A 23,537-nucleotide genomic window follows, 5' to 3' on the forward strand; every position below is an offset into this window, starting at 1 on the left:
GAAGCCCCACACTCTCGCGAGGCCGCGCGAGCGGCACCACCATCTTGTGTGTGGCGCAGGGCGGGGAAGGGCGCAGCAGCGTGGGGCAACGACGAGACAGCGAGGGGAGTTGGCGAGGCGGGCGGGAGGGATGCGCTGCTGCAGGGACGCCGGGCCGGCCGGCCACGGGCGAGCGCCGATCTCCCCGGTAGCGAAGAGGCCACGCGTGGGCGGGCAGAGGCCGGTCACGTGGCGGGGAGCGCCGCCCCCTCGCCCCCCCCCCGCTGGCGGCGGCGGCGGCCATGGCGGCCGAGAGGGGCACCGACGAGATGCGGGACCGCGTGGTGCTGGGCGAGTTCGGCGTCCGCAACGTGAGTGGGACGGGGCGGGATGGCGGGGAGCGCCCGGCTCCCGGCCCCCCTCACGGCCCCGCCTGTCTGCGTCCTCGCAGGTCCACACCACCGACTTCCCCGGCAACTACCCCGGCTACGAGGACGCCTGGGACCAGCGGCGCTTCGAGGAGGTGGGTGGGTGAGCGCTGCCGGCGGTTGGGGCGGTTGGGGGGGGGGTGTGTGTGCGCGCGGGGGTCGGGCCCCGTACGGGGCGCCCGGCGTGACCCGCGGCGCGTGGCCTGTGCAGGCGTTCCGCGTGGACATAATCCGCGAGGAGGAGGGCGCGCTGGAGTTCGACATGGTGGGCATCGACGCCGCCATCGCCAACGCCTTCCGCCGCATCCTGCTCGCCGAGGTACCGCTGCGGGCGGGCGGGAGGCAGGGAGTGAGGCTCACCGGGGCGGTGCGGGGAGCTGCGGGGGAAGGCCTGCGGGTGGAGGCCTAGGGGCGGGGGGACTTGCGTGATGGGGAGCAGGGAAGGCCCTGCCTTATGTCAGCCCTTCTGGACAGCATCAGGGTTTGGAAGAGAAGCGTAAAATCATTCTGCACGTGTGTCAGGAGCCCAAAGAGTGTTAGGGCCTTAGCAGTATGAGTGACAGTGCTTGTTGCTTTTTAGGGTGCTGTTGGTAGTGTCTGTGGATCAGCCTGCCTCTCACTTCTCATGGTCATTTGTTTAAAAAAAAAAAAAAAAAGAAATGCAGAAGGGGTATATTTGGTGTAAGGTTATATTGGGTTGCCAGGTTAGGCAGAAATAGCACTAAAAATTGTCTGTAGGGCAGTTATTTGTGGGAGAGAAGGAACACTAGCTGGATATTCTGTTATCATGGAGTTCAACTGTCATCTTATGCTGACTTGATCTCTCGTCTCCCTGAGGTGCCAACGATGGCTGTAGAGAAAGTCTTTGTGTACAACAACACATCCATTGTGCAGGATGAAATTCTGGCTCATCGCTTGGGCCTCATCCCTATCCTAGCTGACCCTCGACTCTTCGAATATAGAAACCAAGGTGAGAGTCATGGATCAAAGAGAAATACTGAAAGTTCCACCCAAAGCAGGAAATCAAGGTCATGTAAACTGAGCAGAAGTGTGATTCCATAGAGGCTTGTGCTGTTTTTCCCTTCCCAGGAGATGAAGAAGGCACAGAAATTGATACTCTGCAGTTCCAGCTGAAAATAAAATGTAGCCGAAACCCTCGTGCAGCCAAGGAATCATCTGATCCTAATGAACTATATTTCAATCACAAAGGTGAGAGATATCTCCTATAAATAGCTGTTAGTTTTTTCTTTTTTGATCTTGGGAGACAAGATTTGGTCTGTTCTCTCAGCCTTGTGAGCAGAGCAAGCCGATTCCCTCATTCTGCTAAACTTACTTTTTGCCACCTTCAGTCCTGTACAGGTCAGCAACCTGTTTTGAGACAGCAGCTGGCTGATGCTTGTGGCTTCTCTTCACAGTGTACAGTAAACATATGACATGGGTGCCCTTGGGGAATCAGACAGAGCTCTTTCCAGATGCTGACTTCCGACCTGTTCATGATGACATCCTCATCGCACTATTGCGACCTGGCCAGGAAATAGATGTGCTTATGCATTGTGTCAAAGGTATAGGTGAGTCGTGGGTCCTGGGGCAGCAGGAGGAGGAGCGTGAGTGCTCGGACTAGGGCACAGCTGTGTGAAAGGGAAGGGTGGAGAACTGGCTTTCCCCCTGGAACTTCAGACCCTGGCATCCTTGCACTTTCATTCCCTGAGGCCTGCCTTCATCCTTGATTCTTAACTCTTCATGCAGGTAAAGATCATGCCAAGTTTTCTCCTGTGGCCACGGCTAGTTATCGACTGCTTCCTGACATTACTCTCCTGCAGCCTATTGAGGATGAGGCAGCTGAGGTGTTGCAGAAGTGCTTTTCCCCTGGAGTCATTGAGATCCAGAACATCAAAGGTGCTTTTTTCCTCCTCTAAAGTGCCTTTTGCATTACAAGCCTTAGCAGAGGCTGATTAGAGACTAGAGCCAAACCTTGTAGAGTCAAAGCCACATTGTGATGTTGTCTTGCCAGTCAGCAGCTGTTCATGCTATTCTGAGCCTGGTTTTATGGATGAGTGGCTGTCACATGCAGATGTGTTGGGTGATGAACTGGGATCTCCCTGAAATGCTGAGGCTCTGGGTGTCTGTCCGCAGAGCTCTGCAGCTGCTGACTGCAGCTTCCAGTACTTTTCAGTTGTCTGTAATACTGGGTAGCGAGCTTGCTCTTTCCAGCAGCTGAGTGTGGAGAAGGCTTCTTGTGTCTTGCCCAGGGGGGCATATAAACTTTGTGCTTGGGTTGGAACTGTTCAAGATGACCAGTTCTGTCAGGTTGGCGTTTCATGTTTGGGATGTGCTAATTCTTTATAGTGGTGGCTTTGCTGATGGGGGAGTGCATGTTTGAGGGGTAAGCACCTGCTGTGACCGCAAGGTACCCATCTCCTGCAGGCACACATCTTGTTTCATCTTTTCCCCTTTAGGAAAAAAGGTGGCAAGAGTAGCCAATGCACGGTTGGACACTTTCAGCAGAGAAGTTTTCCGTCACGAGGGTCTGAAAAACCTTGTGCGCCTGGCAAGAGTGCGAAACCATTACATCTGTAAGTGCCCCATTTTCCACAGAACATAGAGCCCTGCTGTGGTTTGTGCAAACAAGCAGAGACTGGCCGTCATGTGTAACTGGGTTTCTGCCTCTCCTCCCTCCCACATCAGCAGCATTCATACATTCATAGTCCAGTGGGTGGTAACTACTGAGGTTGTGGTTTGGTGTTGCTTTGGGACTGAATGTGTTTGTGCTTCCTGCTGGTAAATGTAAGCTGACGAGCCAGCTCTTCACAGCCAGAGAAGTGCAGTGTAAGGGAAGACAAGGGACAGAAACGCTGGAGCCAGGTGAAGGCTGAAGCTGCCTAGTGGCTGTGCTGACTTGTGTCTCTGTGCAGTTTCAGTGGAGTCCACGGGTATCTTGCCTCCAGATGTGCTGGTGAGCGAAGCCATCAAGATCCTGATGGGAAAGTGTCAGCGCTTCCTGAATGAGCTGGACTCTGTGCCTATGGAGTGACTGGGCTGTAGCTGGGAGGCATGTCCCTGCACTGCTGTTCTGGGCTTCCTGCACCTGCCTGCAGGGGTGATTCCTCTTCCATAGGCAAGAGGTTTGAGATGGGCTTGTTAAGAGTCCTAGGACCATCTCTTTGAATTTCTTTTCTGTTGGTATTGAGCCTCAGTGAGGAGATGCACTAAAATAAAGGCTTTTCTTTACAGCTGTCTCCTTCTGTGCTGTTCACAATTGTGAGACTGTAATACACAGAGAAGAAAGTGGCAGCAGGTCTAAAGATGAATAATAGCATTTATTTTAGATTGCATGCAGGATGTGAAGAGGACCAATATGGCGGCATAGTAAAGCACTTTGCAGCAGGTCAGTGAGATGTAACAAGTCAGTATCAGTGCAGGACTGTTTTACAGGTTTGTCTAACCAGCTCCAGGGTAGTTAAAGGTGGTAGATAAAAGGCTGTACCGTCAAGAGGGCTGGGACACCTCTTCTATGACAAAGGCTGAGAGTTGGGGTTGTTGAGCCTGGAGAAAAGGCGGCTCCAGGGAGACCTTGTTGTGGCCTTTCAGTATATAAGGAAGCTTTTAAGAAAGATGGAGAAAGACTTTTTACCAAGATCCGTAGCAACAGGACAAGGGGCAATGGTTTCAAACTGAAAGAGGGCAGATTTGGATTGGATAGAAGACTTTTTTTTTACAGTGTGGGTGATGGTGAGGCACTGGAACAAGTTGCCCAGAGAAGTTGTGGAGGCTCCCTCCCTGGAAGTGTTCAGGGCCAGGTTGGATGGGGCTTTGGGCAATCTGGTCTAGTAGAGGGTGTCTCTGCCCATAGCAGGGGCAGATGAGACCAGATAGTCTTTGACAGTCCCTTCCAGCCCAAACAATTCTATGATACAATACTGGGCTTCTCTGTGTAAAGGTGGGGTTTACTTTAGGCTGACCTTGAAGCAGAAATGGACGATGGAGCACAACTGACAGTCGAAGGCCTGTCTCCACCCAGGGAAGCCTGGGAGAACTTGCAAGTTAGTCTCAGTGGGGAGCACTGTGAGTGAGTGCTGGATAGGTCTTGGCTTGCAAAAGTCTCTTGACAAGCTGATGAGGAACTGGAACGTCAGAGAATGGCTAGGGGTACTGGTGCATCCCAGTTGCTTAAGTCAATCCTCACTACAGTGCTGGAATTTAGCATAGGAAATCCTACTTTTCTCTACCTGTTTCACTGGAATATAGTTACCTATACTGTAAACATCCTTATTGAAAAATAGTAATTTCTAGTTGGATCCTTTCTGTTTAAACAAGTTGAGGCAGATGCCATGCTGAGCTGGATTACAACTGGGGCTTTGGAAAAAGGTTTTGTAACAAGAACTTAGATTGATGTTGCTCAGGTCCACCTCTTTGAGGGCTTCTGCTTTTGTTGTAAGAGAGACCTTCTATGCAACCTTCATCAGGTGAGGAGACAGACCAAAGGCAATGGCTACATCACTTTCCTGTGTTACTGAAAAGGTCAGCTGGGAGAGTTACAGCTAAACTACAGTACTATCACAAGATGTTGCTCCTCCCAGCCCGAGCTCAGAGGCAATTTTAGTATCACCTGCACTTTTCTGTGCTATTGCTTTGCATATTTCCCCTATCGCTTATGGGACGTACCCTGGAACAGTCATGCCGAAGGGTTTCCGCTTTGGCAACATGTGCCCTTCACACTGTAAACTGGGACCTAAAGGTGTTGTGGAATTAATATAAACCAGCTGTGACTGACATCTAAAAATGCAATTTTCCCCTTGCCTTCTAAATTTAATTATGTAGTCTGGAATGGTTCATCCCCTCCCTGATAATGTATGTTGAGTACCAGCAAAGGGGCTCCCTTTCTGGTAGCTGGAATAAGGAGTGCTGAACAATCCCTAGGAAGGCAGTCTGGGCAGCAGAGCCCTCAAAGCTTACTGAAACAGATAAAAGAATAAAAATGAAACAATGACACCATGTGTATGAAACTGGAATAGCTTTACTGACATTCAGAGGTGTAACACAAGCAGTTCAGAGACAGCTTCAGATTTAAACATTCCTACAAAAAGGGTTCTAAAAACCATTTAAAAAAACCCCCTTGTGTCTAGCATGAAGTCACAGAATGTTAAAAATATCACAACACAATAAATACACCCAGCCTTTGCTAGAGCCAGGAGCCATGTTAGCTCAGAGGTTAAAAAAGTTGGAGGCCAGGAGGAAAGTGGAGGATGCTGGTGGAACAGCAGGGGCAGGAGGGTGAGTGGATTCCAAAGGCCTGCTCTTCCTTTCTGCGCTCCCCCCCGCTTCCCAACCCCAGCTTTTCTGTCCAGTCTATCCAAGTGGAGACGCCACCTTCTCTGCCCGCCACGGGTTATTGTTCTGTCTCCTGGGTGGGAAAAGTGCCAGCTAGCTCTGGTCATACCCTCCCAGCTCCTGTGCTAACACTAGGATAGATCGAGTGAACCATTTGTCATGTAAGAACCAGCTTTACAGTCTGGAGTGGTCTGATAGAGTCCCACCTCATCTAAAACCCAGTTTCTGACCTGCCTCCCTCCCTGTAAACTGCAGTGTCAACCCCACACCTCTTGCCCCACCATACAATTCTCTGAAAAGTACCAGACTGGGTAAAAACACAGGCTACTGTCACCTCCACAGCAACAGGGTGAGGAGATCCCTTTTTGTTCGCAGGTGCTTCAGATATTGGTCCAGATTTTGAGTACCCTGCACTGGCCATGTTCGAGTCTACAGGGCATAGTAAAAAGAAAAAATGATAATAAAAAATACCTGTCCTGCTCCCCCTGAGAGATGGCCAAGAAAGGCTGGCACAAAGTAAAAGCCTTCCATTTGGCTCTGGGTGGAACAAGCTGTATGATCATCTGTATGTATACATATGACAGTGTTTGCCTCCTTCTAGAGAGCAGCTGCACCTTAAAAAGGCTGATCTCGAGGGAGATCCTAGAGCACTGCTAGGCTTCCTGGCACGCAGCCCTCAGCCCAAGGCTCAGCATCCTGGAGGGAAATAGATTCATCAGAATACCAGTCCGCTAGGGACAAGTGCTGACAGGCATGACAGGAGTGTCTATGTGTTCCCTACAAAGCCTGGCTGCTAGCACCCAGAGGAAGATGAGGGTAGCCCCTTTCCACATGGCACACTACTCTGTCTTTTGCATTAATCCTAAACCCCAAGGGATGAAGAAGTGGAGCAAGAGTGACCCAAGGCCACAGGATGACCAGGCTTTACCTAACGGAGTCTATGGGCTCAGCTCCCACCTTGCAGAGAAGCAGAGGTCTAAAGATGCTCATCCAATGGAGGGGAGGGGAAGGAATCAGGGAAAGCTTAATAGACTGGTTTAAATGCCACTGCAGGCCCCATCCCAGCGTAGGGAGGAGAATGGTACAGGACCCATAAGGGGCTTTACTCAGACGAATGCTTGTGGAGGCGATGACAAAGAGAATCTAATGTGCTTACTATGAGGAGAGACAAAATAGAAGGTAGGGGAGGAGATGGTTGCAGCATCCCAGGCTCAGGGCTCAAAGAGTGCAGTGAGGCCCTCTCCATCCTCATTTTCTAGCACGTCCGACTCCAATGATGGCTTCACCTTTTTGAAGAGAGATGGGAGGTTCCGGATATGAACTTCCTTGCGGAATTGCTCCCCGAGGGGTTTCTGCAGAGGACAGACAGGCAGGCATCAGTCATTACTGCCTTCATAGCCCCACTCAACTCGGGGAGCCTGCCTGCAGATCAGAGGCAGACCCCAGGTTCTGAGCAATTCCTAGGCCCGGACCCCATGCCTGCCTTTTGGGGAATCTCAGGCCTGGTCCTTTCCAAGTGTGGGGCACTGAGGTAACCACCAGTGCACCAGCTCCTCAGCTTCTAACTCAATGCACCCAGACTCCAATGCCACCATCCTCACAAAAGCCCAGCACCCACCTAGCAGCTTTGTTCAAACCTTTCAACACCCTGTTCCCCCAAGCACCCTTGATGTGCAAGGTACCCCCTGCCTCTCAATGCTGGAAGGGCTGCTCGGTCTGTGCTTCCATCCCCACTGTACCTCCAGGTTGAAGAGACGGAACAAATACTGAGATTATGCTGCAACAGCTTGCTGGCTGGAAAGGGGGGTGGTTGGGGAGAGGCAGGTAGACTGGCTGTCCCATCACTTCTGCACGGTATGGGGATGAAATGAAACAGATTCATATTCCTCTGGGATAACACCTACCCCAATGCAACCTGCGATGAGGCGCTTAAAATGATCCTTCCGGCGCTTGTCTGCCACCTTCTGCAGTGTTGGGTTGAGAAGTTTTGAATCAAACTGCTCCAAAGAGTCCCTCTGGATGTCTGGGATCTGTTCCATGACCCCCTTCAGCTCAGCATAGCGAGGGCGCTGCAGGGAGAAGCACAGGTAAACAGCTCTGCTGGAGGAGCAGCCCTTCCCTCCTTGGAGGGCCATTAGCTCCTCTGTCCCTACCCAAGCAGACATGGGATTAGTTTTCCACCACTCCCCAGCCAACCTCACGTCTGGACAAAGTAGAGTTACTCACCAAGGCCTCATAGATCTGGAAAGCCAGATGGACAAGAGCTGCCATGCAGCCATCGTGCTGCCCGTGTGTCTGTAAGCCCTTCAGCACACTTGTGAAAAACCAGGACACAGCATCAGGCAGGAGGTTTCCTGGAAGCACCTGGGGAAGAGGCACTGTCAGCACAGAAGCAGGATACAGATATATGACTGCCTTTCTGCAGCAGCTTGGTCTTCCCGAGGGAGAAGGTGCCCAAGGGTGGAGCAGCCATGCTTCTCACTACATTCAGAGCTTCCTCTCCCAACCCTGCCACAACTACTCCCTTCTTCCTCCCAGAACTACTTCCTTCTTCCTCCCAGAGGTACCTGTTTGAGCAGCGGCCAGCAAAGCTGTGTTGTGGTTCTTTGGCAGGACAGGGTGTCCTTCCAGGAGAGGGATGTGTAGGCAGTGATCAGCAACGCAGTGCAAACGTCCTGAAAAGGAGTCAGAGGGAAACCAGTCAGAGAACTATGTCCTACCTCCAGAGTTCAAACCTGAAGGGAGCCAAGAAGCAGTCCAGGGACTCTGCAGCTAGCTTGGAGCTATCTTCTGGGAATCTTGCATGCTGCTGCTGCTCCAGCTGAAGGTGCTCAAAGGCACCCAGCATGCATCATTGTACACATGAGGAACCAATGTCAAGCAAACCTGCTCCCTTCATCTCCCCTGGAAAGGCCCTGGAGCACCCATGGACTCCCATCAGCTTCTACTCTTAAGTTACTGCAAAAGCTGCTGCAAGAGCTTCTGAGGAGTCCACAGGAGAGGAGGAATACAGAGGTATCAGGATGAAGGTACTCAGCAGGTTAACACTTTGGATCCTGTGCCAGCTCTGGCAGATTTTACAGAAAAAAAGAGCGGCTGGGTGAAGTTCTTCCTGGTGAAGGCTGGAACCCAGGATGGAGGCACAGCCAGGGAGCACCTTGGGTGCTGAATGCCCAGGGCCTTGCCCACAGAAGGGCTGAAACTCTGTGGCTGCATGTTTTACTGGATCCCACCCTGCATTTACTTTGTGGCTTCTGCAACCATTAACAAGGCACTTAAACACATTGCCCTGGTTTCAGCAGGGATAGAGTTAATTTTCTTCCTAGCAGGTGGTACAGTGCTGTGTTTTGGGTTCAGGATGAGAATAATGTTGGTAACACACTGATATTTTGGTTTTTGCCAAACAGTCAAGGACTTTTCAGCTTCTCATACTGCCCTGCCAATGAGAAGGCGGGGAGCACCCAAGAAGCTAGGAAGGAACACAGCCAGGACAGCTGACCCAAACTGGCCAAAGGGATATTCCATACCATCTGGCATCATGCTCAGTATGTAACTGGAGGGTGAGCCGAGAGGCAGTGCAGCTCAGGAACTAGCTGAGCTTTGGTTCTGGCTGGTGAGCAATTGTGCTGTGCATCGCTTGTTTTGTATATTCTTTTATCATCATCATTATTAGTCTCTTCATTTTCTGTCCTATTAAACTGTCTTTATCTCATCCCACAAGTTTTACCTTTTTTTTGGATTCTCTCTCCCATCCCATGGCGGGGGGGGGGAAATCAGCAAATGGTTGTTCGGTTGTTTTAGCTGCCAGCTGGGTTAAACCATGGCACACGTATGTTCCCAAGACTGTCGCGCTGGGGAATGCTCCAGCAGCCTCGATCTCTGTAGCAGCACCTGGCTGCACCACAAATAAGCGTGACAAAGAGTACAGAGAGAGGATGGTGGGAGTCAGAGCATGCGCTCTTACCTCCTGCTTCATCAGACACTTGCCAAGCTCGGTGAGCTCTGCGCTGGCAGGGGGAGTAACCTCCGTGGCCATCGCCTCATCATCTAGAGCAGAGAAAAGGCAGCACTGTGAACATGGCCTCCTGAGGACCGAGGGAGACACAGGGAGGCACAGCGAGAACTAAGCTGGGAACCAAGAGACTGCACACAGAATCAGTTATGCTGGCACAGCGTGCCAGAACATCTCTCTGCAAGCAGAAAGCACCCACCCTTTGCAGGGCATGAAGGGCACCCAACTAGCTACCTCTGGCTCTCAGTAAGACCACGCACATTCCCCTCTTCTCGGTACCTTAAGAATCATCTGCTCCAACATGTTACCTGCAAACCCTACAACACATTTTTTCCCAGGCTAGACCAAGTTTTTCTGTGGCCCCCAGACACTGGGCAGGACAGAGCTGAACGCTTTTTACCAAACCTACACCCCTCACACATAACTTCCAGCAAGAGGCTAGCCTGTCCCTCAAGAAATGCATGAAAAAATGGGAAAAGTGCTTGTATACACCAAGGGCAGAAAAGGCAAAGGTAGGCATCTACTCACCATCTCCATCTACAGCAGCAGTACTGTTATGCTCAACACCTTTCTTAGAAACACAGCAGACAGCTGCAAAAACAGTTGCAGGTCAGAGGAACAGAAAAGGGAAGATGCTACTTCAGAACATGCAGAGATTATCCTAGAGACTCTGGTGGGCTCACAGATGCTTCAAGCTCCCCCAGCTCTTACCCAGTATCCGAAGAATCTGAAAGCCCAGTGTAAAAGCCAAATGCTGCACTACCTGAAAGGCTGAAACACCCCACCCACAGCATCCACCCACAGTGGAACCTGTTGCACGGTGGCTGCCTATAACCTGAGAACACCACCATCTTAAGGCAACAAGGCCAAACAAGAAAGGAGATAGAAGGTTGAGGATCTGTAATCTCTACGTGGAGTGAATTTTCCCAGCCTCTCTGCTCAAAGTCACACGGACAAAAAAACAATGTTGGAGAAAGGGAACACAAAGGGAGACTGCTTTGGGGGAGGGACTCTTCCATTCTGTCTGGCTAGAAACATGGCAATTGGCAGCAATAAAACCGCTCTACACTCAGGTTGTCCACAAATTGATGTCCCGTATTGGGCTCCAGGGCATAGAAAGGGAGAACCCAGATTCCAAAGGAGGACTGAACTCCTACAGGGACAGTCACAAAACCATGGAGCCTGACACACTAACAAAACAAACAGAAGAAACTCTTCTAAAGGTTTTTAATTCATCTCTTCCTAGGTTTTAGCTAAGATTTTGGCAGGGTTAACTGTCTTATACCTGGCTTCTAAGGATTATGTGAAGTACTACCGGCCATTGTAGTTAAGTCTTACTACACACTGGAAATTGCTGTTGTCCTCTCCAGGGCAAACTTCCCAAATATCCCAGGGGACCTAGCTTGATTTCACTTACTGATGAGATCCATGACTTCTCGGGTCAGCAGCCTGACCAGCTGTTCCTCAAGCATCTCCTGAGACTCGGGGTTGTCATCTGCAGCATCATCCTCACTGAGGAGAACAGGTTTTAGTGGGAAGAGAGCCAATGCCTTAAAGTATCCCCTCTGCCCAAGCACTGGGAATGAGTCACCATCAGGGTAAACATGGTGTTCTCCAGCCTCCGCTGGCAGGGCCGTTCCTTGAGCAAAGGGCCACATAAAAGACCAAAGCTTCATCCCACTCCCCATTTCCCCCTCTATCAAGGAGTGGAAGCTTACCAGAGCATGCTTCGCTGGTTGATCACCTGCCATTTCTGAGACAATCTCTGTTCAAGACAAAAAGGAAGATTCAATACCTTCCTAAGGAGCCATGCTGGACACAATGCAGAGGCCCAAGTCAGAGCTGCTAATAGAAGCACAAGAGCTTTAAACACAGCTCTCGTGCCAAGCGCCATTTTGAATGGGACAAGAACTGCTGAAGATGCTATGGCTGTACTGGCTGTATGAATCCGAGTGAGCTGTCAGGAAAATTAGAGGGGACAGGCAAAAAAACCCCCCCAATAATTCTCAGGGCTGAACATCAGGGAGCTAATATCCACAGGTTTGCATTCACAGCAAGGGGTGCTGTGCAAGAACCAGCGTTCAATGCACCTCAAAAGCCCCCCCCCAAACAGCAACAAAATCATTAAGCATCGAGGCTCTGTGGGCTTTGGAGAGACGGATGTTCTCACATGGTGCTGCCAGCTGCTACAAGGAGCCTGGGCTGCTAAGGAACAGGCATCAAACAAGCTGTTTTCTTACCACGTGCAGATAGGTAAAGAGTGGTCCCAGCATGGGGCAGACAAGGGTTTCGTAGTATTCTGAAGGGCAGGAGAGTACCAAGGGCTTCACAAACACACCTGCACAGACCAGTTAAGGAAGAGATCCAGCACATATGGCCAGCTGCTGGGCGGACTGCAGCACACCGTCCAAACCACCCAAGTGACAGACACGTTGAAGCCCATCTTCTCACAGCCCTGAACTAACAAGTGGTATCTCTATACAGCAAGAGCATGAGCCCCTTCCCCGACAGTTCTGCTGAGGGTGCTTAGTGCCCATTTCCTAGCTGTGAGGCTGAACGTCCAGCCCTGGAAAAGTGGGTTGGGAACCCCAGATGGTCTTCCACACAAGAACAAAGTCTAGTCAGACACCCTACTGCCAAGCTCCTACACTATCCAAGCCCCCTGACCCCCCAAGAAGGCACTACCCACCTCTCATTGTGCCTCCAGGACCACACAAATCCTTTGCATTTATTCTCTCTGACATCATGCACTGCTGTTTCTGCTCGTGCCCTCCTAGGCTCACACCTCATCCTCACCAGGTGTATCCATGTTTGTTCACCTCCTCAATCATCATTCTTAGGCTTGGCCATACTGAAAATGATGCAGGTTTTCAATTTACGTGTTCAAAGCCTCCCTAGCTGGCCTGAGACAGTGACGGAAGGATACGGAGCATGGGACGCAGTCTGTAATCAGGAATGTTGTTGAGGTTGATGAAAGCTGAGCTGAGGAGCTGGGTTGCGAGACCCTCAACGGTGTAGAAATCCTGTTGCATGGACGGACCTGCATTTCCCAGGATGTGGAAACTTCAAAAAACCCCAACAAGTTAGTTGAAAGTCTGCTAGATAACAGGAACCATGCCTCTGGCCTGCAAAGGCTACAAGTACTATCACTTTTGATATTTGATAGTTGTCATGTTCTTGAACAAATACTATAGAGGAATTTTAGGACAGTATCTTTTTTTTTCTGGGATACCTGCAGAGGGACAATGAATTAAGCATTTAAGCACTAAAATACACTTTCAAGTGCCGATGTATCCTAACACATGATTAAAAGTGGCAAAGACACAAACTAGGTCAGGATATGAGATCCAATCCAACTACCTAACTGCAGAAGAGCTAAAAGCAGATCCACATTTTGAGGTACTTTTCCCAGCGACTGTGCTCCGTGTGTATGTGGTAGGTTACAACCACCGAGTATAGTCCACCACTGCAGCTTGTACTTGTATATTAGAGGATACAGCTCACATGAAAAGTCTGAAGTCTAGAAGTCAGCGCCCAGCAATAGCCTACTGCTCCAGCTGTGTGGTGTTGGATTGTGTGTGGGATATCTGGTGCCCTTACCAGTTGTCGTAGAGGGTACAAAAGAAGCCCTGCATCCTTTCTAAGACTGTTTTGTAAACAGGAGAATCATAAAGCTCCAGCAGAGGCTGAGGAAGACCTGTGGGAAAGAATAAGCTTCAGCTACATTAATGAGAGCGCAGGAGGGAAGCACTTAGCAACATCAACATACAGCCAAATGGCAAGAGGTGCAGCAACCCTGGGCCAGAACCTCCCCTCAGAGGTCAGCCAAGTTCAGGTCGGTTGTATGCAGAGCAGAGGTGTTCCCACTAAGGTTGTTATAGCCCCCTCATTTCTCCAAAGCCCATCCCTTCAGGTTTGTATTTATCTCTGTTGGAGCCCCAGCACTCAGGGATCCTGCTGAGCACTAATTCTGCTCAAAGGCAGACAATTACAGCACCCCCAGTCTCTCCAGCCTGAAATGCCATGTTGCAAAGACCACCACCCAGCTGGGATAAGCAGTTTGGTAGGGTACCCTTCATTTCATGCAGAAGAAACCAATTTGTCTGAGACCAGTAACTGACTTAAGTTCATTTCAGCAGGTTCAAATCACAGCTGAGCTGCAAATACTATGAAGCAGCTGGCTCTCTCTCTTTGTATCCATTGCTATTGATGGACCATTGCCTCAAGTGCCTCTGAGAATCTGCCCACACATTCCTCCTGAAGAGAAGCCCCTTACCTAGGATGGCATTCTTCTCCACCTCCAGCATGTCTAAGGCCTTTGCAAATGTCTCCCCCAGCCTAGCCACCATCTCTGGCATGTAGAGATTGTTGTGAGTCCTGAAACAGAAGAGCACTTGGTTTATACTCATGTGGCTCAACCCCTTTTGCCCTTGACAGTGGGATCCTCTCCTTCAGCTTGTGAACAGCTCCTCTGAGGCAGATGATGAGGAAGGTGAGACCAAGCACGTGTGCATGGGATCCCCCTTCCCCACCTGCAAAAATATGGGGGAAGCTGACCCAACAGAGACATGGAGTGACTCCATCTCATGTCCTGAATCTCCTGGCTGACCCTTCCGCTTATTTCAGTTCACCCCACCCCTTGCAAGCACTGGCAGTAAAAACTCCCAGCAATTCTCCAGCTGATGCTGGCAACAGCTTGGCCAAAGGGATCAGAGAATGTATTTCAAAAGCTGACAAGACATGGATTCTGGAATCTCAAAAGATCTTCAGCACCTAAGGCCCCTGCAGAGGGAGGGGCTGTTTCAGCTCCAAAATACACACACTGCCCCCCAGGGATGGGTCACAGTCCCCAGAATGGCAGGTGGCATTGGAGGGACTCTAGGGAGAACATCAGTCCGATCAGATGTTACTCGTGGCAGGCACATGTGCCCCCTGGACAGCACATCCAGCTGGGAACAATTCCGCATCATCAGGAGGCGGCCATGGTCAGCTCTCTGCGAGGGACACCAATTCAGCCACGGGTGGCTGGTTCTTGCCATCCAGGCCAAAATGGGTCCCCTCCTTAGCCAGGGTACTGACACTCAGAGCTGGACTCGGCAGGGGGTGTCTCTCTCACCTACCTCTCTCCTTTGAGACCTCAGACCTCCACTCTGGGTGTCGCCAGCTGCACACAGCACAAATCCTGCAGCCTCCTCCAAAACTGCAATGCCATTGTACCTGCTGCTAGAGGTGATCAAGGGCAACTCAGTATCTCCCCCTAGAGCAGCGTTTCCCAAAGCAGGGGGGTACATGGGAATGGCTGGGGAAAGGGAGCGCGGACAGACCTCAGTATGTTCTCCAGAGTCTCAGCTTTCACTCATGTCTTAATGATTTTTTTATTTTTTTTTGAAGGTCTGTGTTCACAGTCCTGGCAACCTTGATGCAGTGATGTCTGCCTGAGTTTGCAGAGAGTCTGAGTTAGCTCCGAAATGGCAACTACCCCATTTCTCTCTGCAAGTGTTAAATACTTCCCTGCTCACTACACGTGAGGAAGGCAAGTATGTAAGTTTCGTAAGAAAGAGCTACGCAAATGATGACTTAACGACTCATACTCTCATTCTGGGCTGGATCTAATACCATGCAACAGGCCTCAAAGGGGGCACAAGCTGGTTTTACTTTCCCCAAGAGGGGCCAGGGAGCAGGCCAGCCTCCAAAAAGTTTGAATTGTGTTGTTCCACTTTACTCAAAAACCTGTGCATTTCTGCTTGAGGTTATCCTGAAACCTAGCTACTAAAATCATCTCCTCTTGTATGTCTCCTGCCTGCTCCATGCCAATGTTGGCTTTGCCTCATGCTGGGTAAAGGGCAGTGGGGCGAACCCAAGGACTGTGGAATTGGTGGTGGTGAACCTTGAAATCTCACTGCTCTAACCCCAGAAGGATGGGCCAGAGAGTCATATCCTGAAGCTGCGGTCATGATCCTTAGATGTTTCAGAGTCCTTGAAGCATTTTCTCAAGTGTGACAGTTCACTCACAGGCTGATCTCCCTTAATTAATACTTTAACAAAGTCGCAGTGGTAACAGAGAGAAAACAGCTAATCAGCTGCTCCCCATGGGAGTTAAATCATACATGATGAAGATGTAGCCCCTAGGCACATTCCAGCTGAGACTCTCAGTAGTGAGTAGCACTCCTGGGCATCCCGCACAGAACACGGAAAAACAAAATTCAAGAGACATTTATGCTTTAGAAAAGACAAGCAAAGGATATGGCAGGACTTTGGGGATTTTCAGCAATGGTCACAGCTCTGCTGGAAAGAGTGTCTGATGCCTAGAGAGATGGGCTTGAAGGCCAGAAGAGGAGTCCTTTAGGACAGTCCACGCTTGAAGAATCTTTATCCAAAGCTGGAGCTGTCTACAATGAAAATGCCTACAGCATCTGTGTCTATCCAACAATTCTTCCACCAGCATTAATGCCTTGGTAATGTCAGTGTCTCATCAAGAGGAGTTCCAAAAAAAGCCTTTGTCCATGTGAAGCATTTGCTGAGCCCGACCAGTCCATTTGTAACAAAACATGAGCAAATCCCTGCACGATAAAGGTGCTGTGCCCATCAGTTCATGCAGCTACTGACTCCAGAAATGTGTCTTTATCTAAAGGTGGCTGGAGATTACGATTTGGTTTTAAATTCAAGAGAGAACAATTTAAGCCAGAAGCTAAAAGGCAGCTAGATGAAATGAGGTACCACAGAGAACAGGAGAATCATCTCTCAAAAAGCTGCAAGTAGTGATTAGCAAAGCAACCTCAAAATAATTTGGTGACTACAGCTACCAAGAGACACAAATATGGCAAGAACAGAAAGACGCCACTCAAAACTACCTTATTTTTCCTTGCTACCTGGACTCCCTCGCATTCCTTTTGGCTCTTTGGTCTCATCCATGACCTACCTTCAAGCTACTTACCGGGGCAAAGACACAATGGCTTCACAACTTTCAGTGCTTCTGTCTGCAAACACAGCAAAAGAATGCCATGCAATATCCAGAGAGCAGCAGACCCAACTGCTCAGCCTGCAAAACGCCTTTTTTGCGCACCGGTGCCTGACTTGGTGCTCAATTCAACTGCTCAGTAGGATCTGTGCTGCTGCTACTTGTAGGTATGCTCACACAGTAACCAACACAACCTGTGAGGACTTAGACATCTGCTTCCTGCTTAAGCACATGAGCAATGCTGGACCTTGCTTATCCCTGCTGAAAGCTGCCTAATGGCAGAGAGCTAAGAGAAGCATCCATCCCCAAGTAGTAATGCAACTACGTTCCTGAAGGCATCCTCCACACAGGCAGCTTTCCTGCCAGTCAGCCTCCCTCATATCCCTGTACTTCCTGCCTGCTGACAGGCTGCTACAGATTCCACATTCTCTTGTGTAACCCATATTAAAGAGGGCCTGAAGAAGCAGTACATAGAAAAGACACTCAAAGCCAGCAAAAACCACACCAGAAGCTCCACAGCACAAGCTCCAACTTCTCCAGAAAGACATAAACACTGTCATTAGCACTGAACAACTATAAGCTTGCAGTTGTCACACAAAGAGGCCTCTACATCCAGCAGCAGCCAAGAAAGGTATGATGAGGTGGAGGATCTACTGCTCTTAAAACATTATTCATTGGTTCTTGTTGGAGCATCCAGCCTTAAGAAAAGCCTCAATACCTCGGAGTGAAGTACAGGCCACTCCATGTATGTTACTACCACATGCTCAGAAAAGATTTTGGTCTGCAGGGGAGATGCTCGCACAACACGGGTGCATTATCTCAACAAAACAGCCAGGGAGCCTCTTCTGTTATGTAGATGGGGAAGGACTGCCAATAGAACATAGCTCATGTGTTTTCCTGGAGGTGGTAAACAAGCAGGCACAGAATTTCTGCTTCTTTACAGGTAGTGATAGAATTTGACAATAGTTTCCTACGCTGCTTGTATCAGAGATCCCAAGTGTTTTTCATAATGCATAAGTTCTGGCAAGAATAGTGATTGCACAAGCAAAAAGTGTCTGTTGCAGCCTGTTCGGACATTGGGCACCGGTTTAGTTGGTTTCCTGCAATATGGAGCATGTTCCAGACTCTCAAAGAAATGGCATGAGGCTACCTTTACTCAGGCAACTCTACTCAGCCTCTCCCAAAAGCTCACTGACAGCTTCAACCCTGCTCACTGGTGAAAGTACCTGCTGTGCTACAGAGCTTTGCGATGAGAAGCACCGCTAGGGTGGGCCAAGACAGCACGCGCTTGTCCTACCTGTCCAGCATGTTGCTTCTCACTGGAAGCAGCACCATCCTGAGCTCAGTGACTACCAAACATACCTGACTAGACAGAGCTTGAGTAATAGGGCTCCTTTCCTCACAGACCCAGGAGCTGAAAAATCCCAGTGGATCTGAAAATGCTGTTTCCCAACAGGCTCCTGCCAAGGCCAGAGCCTCAAGTTTTCAGGTACGTAACATGTAGCATTATCTGACAAAACTGCCCCATTAGCCTGGCAAAATCCCAGTGTCAGCAGTTATCCTGAGACAGATTCCTCCTTTATAATTCTGGGAACTGTGTTATTCAGGATTCCCCTTTTCTGCCTTCTCTTGGTCCCTCCTCTGGCTGCCCCAGATGTACGCAACACCAGGGACATGCACAGAGGCACTGCAAGGTAGCAACAGCCTGAGAGTATGCATCCAGTGATTTCAATAGCAGACAGTGCTTCAGGAGGCTGGTGTTCATGTTCAGCAAAACCAGCTTAATTTAACACTGAAGAGAGAACAACGCAAACAGGATGCGATGAGAGCTGGGACTGCCCTGGTGGTGACTGGAGAGGTGGCCTTGTAGGGGCTGAGGGCAGAGCAGAGATGTTAGTTGAGAAACGATTAACTGGGTGGCAGATTTATAGCAGTGGAGGTGGGGGAGGCAACCCCAGCCCAAGCTCCCATTGGCTTTCATGGACTCTTGTAGGCCAGGCTAATGAACATTTAGAAGGCTCCAGTTTCCCCAGTGCCATTCCCCACTGTGAACAGTCAGGAACAGTACTTGGGCACCTGCATCAGCCTGTGTTCCTGCTGGCTTCACTGGGAGAACATGCTCTGAGCATTCCATATATTTATCACAGTTTGGCTTTCAGAGATTCTTAAGTCAACATAAATGATTTCAAGTCAACTTGACCCACCTTATAAGAGCAAGTAAATTGTCGAGAAGCTTCAGGACCTGCTCAGTGCAGGGATTACGATAGATTGGACTTCCACTGGGCATGTATCCCACCAAGAACCCTCCAGCTTTTGCCTCTTCAGTAGCAGCAGGCCAACGAGCTCGTTTCACAACTCCCAGAATGGTGTACACACAAAAGCTTATCTGCAGCAAGAGATGTGGAGAGAGTGTTTCTTAGGCAGAGCACAACCTGAATAAATAGGTTTTCAGAGAAACCTGTCATCATCCCATCTCAAAGGCAACATGCTACAGTGAGCCTAATCTGGTGATAGGAACAAACTCTGGTGGTTTTGCTGCCAAGAAAACGCAGCAAACGATCATGCTACGTTCCATTGTCTTCAGTGACCCTTGGCCATGGCAGGACAGCCAAGGAACTCGCTGTAGACAAAGAATCAATGACATACAGTCTCATGAGTATGCAAGCAACCAGGTAGGCTGCCCTCTAAAAGGAAGGGTCTACACCATCAGTTCCTCATCTCCTTCATGTGCTAGGATGGATGTAGAGATCTGTGATAACACAGTGGTCAACCTGAATTAGCTCCAAGCCACAAGCACAGCTCTTTGGGCTGCATTTCAGTGTCTTCTACAGACCTGAAGAGAGCGACTGCATTTGCAGTCTGTCCAAGAAGCGAAGACATTTCATTAACAACTCAAACAACACGAGTCTCCTTGGATGAATTTTAATTACATTCCATGCTGCAGTCTCAACATGATGCTTTCCACACTGCCTGGCTCAAAAAGCACAATTCACTGCACCATATTTCCAAGAATCATGTAAACCAATCACTGCTCCAAAACCAAACTCCTCTACACAAAGAGTAGGGAATAGCGTGTTTCACTCTGCTGAATAATCTGGTTTGCCCTACATGCTCATTACTGTAGCTTCAAGAGGCAAAAGCCAGGCTGTTATTCTGCAATCTGAAAAACCTACTGATCCGCACCCTAAAGAAGCAGATGATCAGGAGAGATCTTATGTGTAACCACAACAGAAATGGGGGACGGAAGGAGGCAAGTCCCATCTCGCTAAGGATGACACCTCTCCTGGCAATGATACTCACTCTAGAGCGGTTCAGGCCACTAGGATCTTCCAAGACTGGATCAGCAATTTTGTTGTCTGCACCCACATAGGAGATAAAGGCTTCAGGATCCGAGAGGACTCTGGCAGCAGCAAAAGACAGCAATGGGGGTTACCGTACCAGGGAATTTGAGCACAGCTTTGCACTGGTAATAAACATCTTAACAAATAGAGAGCAGGCTAGAGAGACTAGCTCCACACTGTATGTGGGAACATGATAAAAAGCACCAGAGATGTGTGCACTCTCCAGACATCTCAAGTTCTCTTGGGCCGTGGGGACCCAAAACCTTTGAATCTCTTATGAAGATAGCTCTGCTGGGAAAACTCTTGTGCATGCCCAGCCGCCCGTGGCTGCAGGACACCTCAGCTTTAGTAAGGAGAGCTCAGCTTCCTACGTTCTCCTTCAGATGAACACAACCATATTTCATTTCTTGTTTGAGCATGCTCAAACGTTCTTCTATCACCTTAAACAACTGTTACCTAGCAATTTTCAACAAACAGCATTTAGACTCAGTTGGCAATTTCTGAACTGCAAGAGAGCTGTTACCACAGCAACTGCCCAGAGCACAGCAGCTCATGAGGCACTCCACCACCCTCACTTGGTTTGTGCATTCCCTCATTGGGCACATTACCTCTGCAACACCTCCAGCTCAAAGCTCAGAAAAATGACCCATACCTCTGCATCTCTGGGGAGAGCCATAAGCCAGCCACAGGAGCCATGAGCTCCTCTAGGAAAACTTTCTGCCGCTCATAGTCCTTGAACTGGTTGCTGATGAGGACGAGGGCCTCCATAAGAGCACACTTCTCCATCTGTGTCAGAAGTAGCTCATTGGAGAGCAGCTGCTTCACGTGGTTGTACAACATCTCAAAGTTTGGCTAGAAAACACATCCAAGCGGAAGAACATCATGTATTTGGTGTGGAGGAGGATCACTGGGGGAGGCAGAGGTGGGGTGTACCATACTACGCGGAACAGCTGGAGAAGCATGTCTAAGTTACCTTTTCTCTACATAGCCATCTCCTTCACAGTCTCAAGTTTCTCTGAAAGTTCAATCTAAAAGAACCTCTTTTCTTCCCTACCCCTCTATCATCATCCTACATCCAGTTTACTTTAGTCTCCAGAATGACTGAAGTAAGCAGAGGAAACATCTCTCTTCTAGGCAGTCATATCCCTTACAGCAGTGTCACATCTCAAAATAGTTCTGGTGCTTTTATTTGCTCGTAGTTCAGAGCTATTAATGTTGCATGCAAGCTGTTTAGTTCAGCCAAACCAAACAAAACACTGGCTCATGGATTTTAAGTGTGCTTGTTTTTTCTAGTCTCCTCAAGCTAATCCAGAAAACACATACTCTCCTCTTGCTCCTACATTCTGCTAAGTAACAGAACAAAGTCTGGAGATTAGTTATTGCTAGTGTCTTCAGCTAAGGAATCAATTGAGACCACCACAAGTGACAAAATGGAAATTCAGCAAACATTCCAATAAAATTAATCTAGTGCTGGTTGTATCCTCCTCATCATCCCTTTTGCATTTAACTCATCGCTTTACAATTCAGCTCTTCAGGCAGAAAATTTTTCAGAGGTGGGGAGGGGAAGAAGGGAGATGCAGGGAATAAAACACTTTGCCATTTGCACAGCAGGAATGTTTCTTGGAAGAAAAACAAGAGGCTGTAGCCAAGGAAGCAGAGGATCCCACAAAATCCAGCTGAAATTGAGGCAAGACTCTTCATGACAGAATTGAACTTACATACCAGGACAAGCTGAGGGTAATCCCGACACATCTTTATGATTGAGGAGCACGCATGCCTTCTAACATTCTTCACTGCTCGAGTTCTAGGAGCCTGGACAGACATAACAAACTTCAATGCAACAAAACAAAAGTTCAGACAAATGCAGGGTATCTTCAAGAGACAAATGCATTACATACAGTTCTCTGCACTGTTGAGTACAGATCAAAAAAGTATTTCCACACACCCCCTACCCCAAACAATTCTGCAACAACCAAATTTCCTCTGGAGCAGTAGCCAACTCAAGAAGCCCATGTTCGAACAAGCTGTGCTCCAGGAGTGAGGATGCCATGGATCTTGCTCACTATTTCAAGACTCCAAGCACTCCCTAGGTAGCTGGCAGCTTTACAGCCATCCTTCACAGCCACGTATACCAACTACTGAAGAATACCCACAGCTTAATGAGGTGATTTCACTCTCAGGAAGGCCAGCATACACCTGGGGACTAAGTGCTCTGGCCTTAGACCATGCCTGTGGCCTTCTAAGTTTGTAACCCAAAGCTTATTAGGCTGTGTCAACCAAGAAGAGATCAGTCATGTCTACACTTCCCAGCCCTTTCCAAGAGCAGGACTATACTTCAGAAGCCTGCTACAGCAGAATCTCTAAATTCAGCAGGGTCTCAAATAGAATGATTTATCCAACTGTTAGTAAATAATAATTCAGACGTACCTTACTTTCTTCTATAACTTCAAAGGTAACTGAAGCAAACAACTGTGAGAAAAGGGAGGAAAAATCCAAAAACTCACATCATTTGTTAATATCTAGCACTCGTGTGTTTTGAGGTCAAGGAACAGATCCTAAGACTTTAGCGCAATTTCATTAAAGCCAGTGAAGAACCCTTGACTAAGTTGAAAGATCAATCATCAGCACAGCGAGGCCTTGAAATAACATGGTGTTTACTGGCCCGAGCGTGCGCTTAATCTTAAGATTTTGGGCTAGGAACTGCAAAATTTGTGTTATATGACATTGCTTCTTCTTGAACAAAACTCAGTTTTTCTCATCTTTAACAGGAAGGATAGTCCTTTCCTGACTGTAAGGCCAAAAGGACTAACTCCTGCAGTTTAGTACAAGGGCCTTGCACCACAAAAAGCCTACCTGATTTTAGCATGGTCTGCAAGTACCTACCTTGGAAAGTACTTGCGGTAGGTATTCTGGTTGGTAAGTGACAAATGGGAAGAGAGCAGAGACATTGGTGAGCACACAGGACAGGATGAGAGGATCCTTTGTTTCAAAATTAAGGACAAGCTGCAGCAGATCTATGCCATCATTCACTGGGATTTCCTACAAAAGCAGCAAAGGGAAAGAAGGAGGAAAGAAAAAAGGAGGCAACACTCACTACTTCAGCCTGTAGCGCACATCTTAACACTCCTAGAGCTAGGCCATGGAGCTGCTGCTATTGTATCAGTCCTCTCAGCTGAACACAGCTGTTCTCAAAGTAGAAAGAAAAGCAGTAGAAACCTCAGTTCAACTGTGTGCTACATGCACTTGCTGAGGGAAAAAAAGACAGCAGCAGTGCCGTTGTTGGTAGGGCAGTCTTGAGATGTCAATCTCAAGTCCCCATACTATTGCTTGCACCTCCAGGAAAGGCAAATTTCCTCTCTCTCAGCCTGGCTCCCAACTCTCCTCGTCATTCTGTCCAACAGATTCCATGCTTAACCAACTATATCAACCCATATAATTATTTTACTGTGATCACAATGATGAACTGAAGTGCATGAGCAGCCTAATCTAAT

General features: G+C 48.9%; 2 protein-coding genes across 8 annotated transcripts in view; one reads left to right on the forward strand and one right to left on the reverse strand.

Annotated features, from left to right (window-relative positions):
* The first annotated feature begins 8 nt into the window (after positions 1-8).
* POLR1C (RNA polymerase I and III subunit C) lies at positions 9-9,447 on the forward strand. 4 transcript variants are annotated; one of them, XM_075748944.1, is made up of 9 exons: positions 9-350; positions 431-502; positions 619-726; positions 1,245-1,377; positions 1,497-1,616; positions 1,823-1,975; positions 2,154-2,303; positions 2,864-2,980; positions 3,320-3,635. In XM_075748944.1, exons 1-9 carry the CDS (start codon positions 282-284, stop codon positions 3,436-3,438), a joined length of 1,041 nt encoding a protein of 346 aa, XP_075605059.1. In that variant the 5' UTR covers positions 9-281; the 3' UTR covers positions 3,439-3,635. The 4 variants fall into 4 exon arrangements, with proteins under 4 accessions (XP_075605059.1, XP_075605060.1, XP_075605061.1 ...); XM_075748943.1 differs by lacking the exon at positions 3,320-3,635 and adding an exon at positions 9,143-9,447 and having other exon boundaries at positions 20-350; XM_075748945.1 differs by lacking the exons at positions 619-726; positions 3,320-3,635 and adding an exon at positions 9,143-9,447 and having other exon boundaries at positions 19-350.
* XPO5 (exportin 5) overlaps positions 5,404-23,537 on the reverse strand; it is a 30,512-nt gene continuing 12,378 nt past the window's right edge. For 2 of the 4 annotated variants that reach the window (XM_075748941.1, XM_075748939.1), the window contains 18 exons: positions 22,930-23,085; positions 22,474-22,515; positions 21,769-21,858; positions 20,699-20,898; positions 20,006-20,105; positions 18,910-19,091; positions 14,024-14,124; positions 13,348-13,444; positions 12,674-12,810; positions 11,988-12,085; positions 11,466-11,512; positions 11,165-11,259; positions 10,276-10,338; positions 9,700-9,782; positions 8,303-8,410; positions 7,962-8,099; positions 7,640-7,804; positions 5,404-7,087 (listed from right to left, as the gene is read on the reverse strand). In XM_075748941.1, coding sequence (XP_075605056.1) covers positions 6,947-7,087; positions 7,640-7,804; positions 7,962-8,099; positions 8,303-8,410; positions 9,700-9,782; positions 10,276-10,338; positions 11,165-11,259; positions 11,466-11,512; positions 11,988-12,085; positions 12,674-12,810; positions 13,348-13,444; positions 14,024-14,124; positions 18,910-19,091; positions 20,006-20,105; positions 20,699-20,898; positions 21,769-21,858; positions 22,474-22,515; positions 22,930-23,085 — 2,043 coding nt within the window. In that variant the 3' untranslated portion in view covers positions 5,404-6,946. Of the gene's footprint in view, positions 7,088-7,639; positions 7,805-7,961; positions 8,100-8,302; positions 8,411-9,699; positions 9,783-10,275; positions 10,339-11,164; positions 11,260-11,465; positions 11,513-11,987; positions 12,086-12,673; positions 12,811-13,347; positions 13,445-14,023; positions 14,125-18,909; positions 19,092-20,005; positions 20,106-20,698; positions 20,899-21,768; positions 21,877-22,473; positions 22,516-22,929; positions 23,086-23,537 lie in introns of all 4 variants that reach the window. The other 2 variants (XM_075748940.1, XM_075748942.1) reach the window with 2 other exon arrangements.

The sequence above is a fragment of the Balearica regulorum genome, chromosome 3 (assembly GCF_011004875.1).
Source record: "Balearica regulorum gibbericeps isolate bBalReg1 chromosome 3, bBalReg1.pri, whole genome shotgun sequence".
NCBI lineage: Eukaryota > Metazoa > Chordata > Aves > Gruiformes > Gruidae > Balearica > Balearica regulorum.